Below are 4,345 nucleotides of genomic sequence, written 5' to 3' on the forward strand. Positions count from 1 at the left end.
TTCTTCTTCTTCCCAACGCCACTTCCGTGAAGTTCGAGTCTCCACATCCCGGCGTGACGCAGTGAAATGCTATTGTCCTGTAGCACAAAGGACTTTCCACAACTGTTGGTTTGTCGACGAAGCTTCCAATTTAGTCCCTTCCTCCAAAGGGCTCTGGAAGTCGACGTCGATCGTGGTGCTGCCCTTAGAATTGGCCCAGTCCAGCCCAGTCCCTCTCTATCTACATGACCACGGCTGCGTCTCTGCTTTCATCGTCTCCGGCTGGGTCTCCAGTTCTCCACACAATGAACACTAGCAGCTGGACTACTCCAACGCGGTGAACCGTGAGTTGTTCGATGATATGCCTCCTCAGCATCGGTCCCCAACCCAAGTCTACCTGCTGGTGCACCACTAACCCAAGTCTACGTGCTACTTTCACCTTTTGCATCTTCTTTTTTTCATTTACCTTGTTCTTCATGTCCACAAGCGTCACTGCCTGAGACTGAGAGAAGACCACCAGAACCCAGACCTTTCAGCAAGGCTGCCACTCATATTTTCCATCCCTGCAACAGACATAGAACCTTGGTTGCGGAGCACATTTAACGACCAACAAATTCGATCACAACGGTACCACCGATAACAAGACGGTGTTTGGCGGTGGGGGAGTAAACATGTTTAGACCTCTTCACACCACAAAGGAACACAAAAGAGGCCTTATTATTATCCTGCTAACCATACTAAGGGTGTTCCTATAACACAGGGCATATGTCCATCTTGTCCTCGAATCGCTGCTGTGCAGAACAGACGACCGACCACTGCGCCACAAGCCCTGGTGAACTGCATACAAGAAATGGCACATGTCAGTAAGGACGGCATCAGTCACTGATAAAGGTAACCATGACTATCTCTATCTGGATGCAACATTATGAAACTAGAGACACAATTATTTCATATTTCCCCCCATAAATAGAGCGCACATCTTATGCTAAACCATCAAATGATTTTGACAGCCAGGCATGTTCAGGATCAAAGAGAGATTTTCCTTGAATAACGCGGAAAATATATATACCACATCGACGACCAGTTATGTGCAGCTTCAAAAATACAACCAAAAAGAGCCTTTTTCTTTTCTAGGTGTGACTACCAAAGATGTTCCTTTTTCACCAGTGCCACCACTGACACTTTATTTTGGAAAAATGATTCCTGCATACTAAATTACGCACTAGTCAATCCATCAGTTTTTCTACCAGCCTTTTCTCTCTACCGCATTACCAAGGAGCGACAGGGTACTATGTCAGTTTCTTGCACAGCCATCTGCTTTGAGAAACAAATTCTTGTCATCCAAACTTGCTTCTTTCTCCAGTGAACACATAGGGCAGCCTAAATTTTATTTGCAGAATTCGATAAGGGAAGGTCCTTATAAATATATTGCACAATACTCTAGAAGCCGAAAAGAAAAGAAGACCATAGAGATTATTCACACCTGTACGGGTGATTTTACTAGTATAACACATTTATGAAAACTTAGAAGGAAAGATGCTCTACTTTTTAAAACTGACGCACTAACCATAGGACACTACATACTGGCACAGGAATCAACGTTGTATGATGGTATAAGAAGGAAATCAGTACTGGAACTTTCCTTTGAGTATTATCACATCAACATAGGTATAAGCATCCAATCTATCCAAAGTAAACTAACTTAGTCGTCCATGGATAAGAAGTGGATAAAAATAGTCCATGTAATAAGTGCTTCTTACCACCATTCTTGTTCTTCCCTAGTAAGAAGGCGGACGGAGTTCTCTTAGACGGCGAACAACATGTTTCATTTTGGGCCTAGAAGAAAGAGACTCCACAGTGCACAGGACCCCCAGGTTCATAATCTCAACCAGGTCATCATGTGGGGCCTTATTCCACAAGCCCTCAACGAAGAACTCGGAAACTCTACCGCTTTGGATTAGCTTATTAGCCCAGCTAATAATGTTGAAACCATTTCCATATGGAGAGAACGATGGATCCAGTACTTTCTTATCCGAGATCAGTTCAAGAAGCAGAACCCCATAGCTATAAACATCTGCTTTATCAGACACACGGCATGTCATTGCATACTCCGGCGCGACATAACCAAAAGTACCAGCAACACTTGTGGTTGTATGAGTTTGTGAGTTGCGAAGAAGTTTTGCTAATCCAAAATCGGAGAGATATGCATTGAAGTCATTGTCGAGCAATATGTTGCTTGGCTTAACATCTCGGTGCAGAATGCGGGGGGAGCACTCATCATGCATGAAAGCAAGAGCATGAGCAATATCCAGAGCAATTTTGTGGAGCACTCTCCAACCAATTTGCCTCTTAGTTCTCTCCTGTATGAACCTCTCCAAGTTTCCACCTGGCAAATAGTTGTATATCAGGAATGTCTCTTGGTCACTGATATGGTACCCCATGAGAGTGACAAGATTAGGATGGCGACGCCGCCCAAGGGTTTCAACTTCTGCTTGGAACTGCTTGGCACCGTGTTGCCTCCCAATAGAAAGCCTCTTTACTGCCACCAAAACCCCAGGTGCAACCTCAGCTTTATACGTCGCGCCAAAGCCGCCAAAGCCGATGCAGTTGCTTGCGTTAAAATTTCCAGTGGCCCGGACAATTGCCTCATAAGTTAGGGAAGCTCCAATGTCAACGCCATCAAAAACCTTCACCTCCCTCTCCCTTCTAGTGCCAGCGCTAGTGCCAGCGCCAGTGCCAGTGCGCCTTGGTTGTCTCGGGGTCCGTCTTCTCCTTTTGAAAACGTATATGGTGGCCACAACTAAAAGGGCAACAATGACGACTAACACCAAAGCTATTGCAACAATCTCTATGGTCTTCAGATGACCAACATTGCCGCTGCCATCAGGCGGGGTGCCTCGGTTTGCCTCGGTAAGTACCCAGGTGCTTTTGTATTGGGGGGTGACTGTAAATACTTCAGCAGAGTGGGGTGGTGGACCTACCCCTGAACTATCAGCTGTCACTTGGGAAATCTCATCCATTTGAGGTGATGGCATAGGAGCGGAAACCTTCGCAGGGAGCAGATTACCGTCAAGGAGTAGAACGGTGTGATCTCTCAGTGCCACGAGATCAATGGGAACCACTCCTGACAGAGAATTTGAGGACAAATTTAGCACCCTGAGTGATCTCAGCTGACCCAGACCGGATGGTATCTCACCACTGAAATTGTTCCCAGCTAATGACAGAAACCTCAACTTCTTGAGCTCCTTGAGAATGGAGGAAGGCACTTGCCCATGGAGTAAATTTCTGCTGAGGTCCATCTTGACAAGGTAACTGCAATGCCGGAGCTCCGGCGGAACGCCACCGGCTAGTCTGTTCCCGGACAATTCCAAGACCCGCAACTCGGCAAGCCTCCCAATCTGCGGAGGGATGAAACCATCCAGCGAATTGGAAGACATCCGGAGCCGCCGGAGCCGCGAGCAGTCCCCGAGACCAGGAGGGATTCTCCCGGAGAGCTGGTTGCCAGAAAGGTCCAAACTCTGCAGCCCCTTGGGGAAGATGGCCGGAAGGGAGCCGCGGAGGGAGTTGCCCGCGAGGTTGAGGACCTCCAGGTTCTGCAGCCGCCATAACGCACCAGGTATCTCTCCGCGGAGCCCTCGGGAAGGTAGAGAAAGTACTTTGAGATCGGTGAGGCCTGCCACCGCCGGTGACAACACCCCGGCGAGGCGCCTGCTGGGTTGGGAAGGGAGGGAGATGGCGACAACCCGGGACCGCATGTCGCATCTCACCTCCTTCCAGGAGCAGTGTTGAACGCCTGAGTCCGGTGACCAGTAGCCAGGGACGTCGCCGCAGCCGGAGGAGAGTCCGTTCATGAGTTGGAGGAGAGCCGACCTATCATGTTCTTGGACTAGCGAGGAGGAAGCGGCGGCGATATGGTGGAGGAGGAATAAGGTGACAATGGTTGTGAAGCAGAGTGTTCTCTGGCGATGGAAGGCCATCTCCGACTAGTCGCCGACGAGGCCCTGGCTCTGTGGGAGCAGAGGATGTGGAGTCGGTGTGAAAATGGAATGCGCCGAATAGTGAAGGCTTAGCATAATTAAAAAGACGAAGCGACGACGACTCGGGAGTGATAAGAGAAAACTGAAGGGGCTAGACTGCGAGAATCGGATGGCTTTACTTGATTAATTTTTTATTTCTATTCATGGCCTAGTACCTTTCTTGGCTATATTTTTGGAAGAATACATTTGTTTTGCAAATTTAACTGGTGGTGACAGTGGCAATGGCCAATCCGGTTGTTAGTTTTGTGACTGTTTGTTCCATATTTGATTTTCAAATACCTAACCACATTCACCATGTGGTTTGCTTGGTAACTATACCGTGCTAGGTT

General features: G+C 48.1%; 1 protein-coding gene across 1 annotated transcript; it reads right to left on the reverse strand.

Annotated features, from left to right (window-relative positions):
* Positions 1 to 565: 565 nt before the first annotated feature.
* Positions 566 to 4,027, reverse strand: LOC123045118 (probable LRR receptor-like serine/threonine-protein kinase RPK1). The gene is made up of 2 exons (XM_044468064.1): positions 1,740 to 4,027; positions 566 to 816 (listed from the first exon to the last, which is right to left on the reverse strand). Exon 1 carries the CDS (start codon positions 3,954 to 3,956, stop codon positions 1,758 to 1,760), a length of 2,199 nt encoding a protein of 732 aa, XP_044323999.1. The 5' UTR covers positions 3,957 to 4,027; the 3' UTR covers positions 566 to 816; positions 1,740 to 1,757.
* Positions 4,028 to 4,345: the final 318 nt, after the last annotated feature.

The sequence above is a fragment of the Triticum aestivum genome, chromosome 2B (assembly GCF_018294505.1).
Source record: "Triticum aestivum cultivar Chinese Spring chromosome 2B, IWGSC CS RefSeq v2.1, whole genome shotgun sequence".
In the NCBI taxonomy this organism is placed as follows: Eukaryota; Viridiplantae; Streptophyta; class Magnoliopsida; order Poales; family Poaceae; genus Triticum; species Triticum aestivum.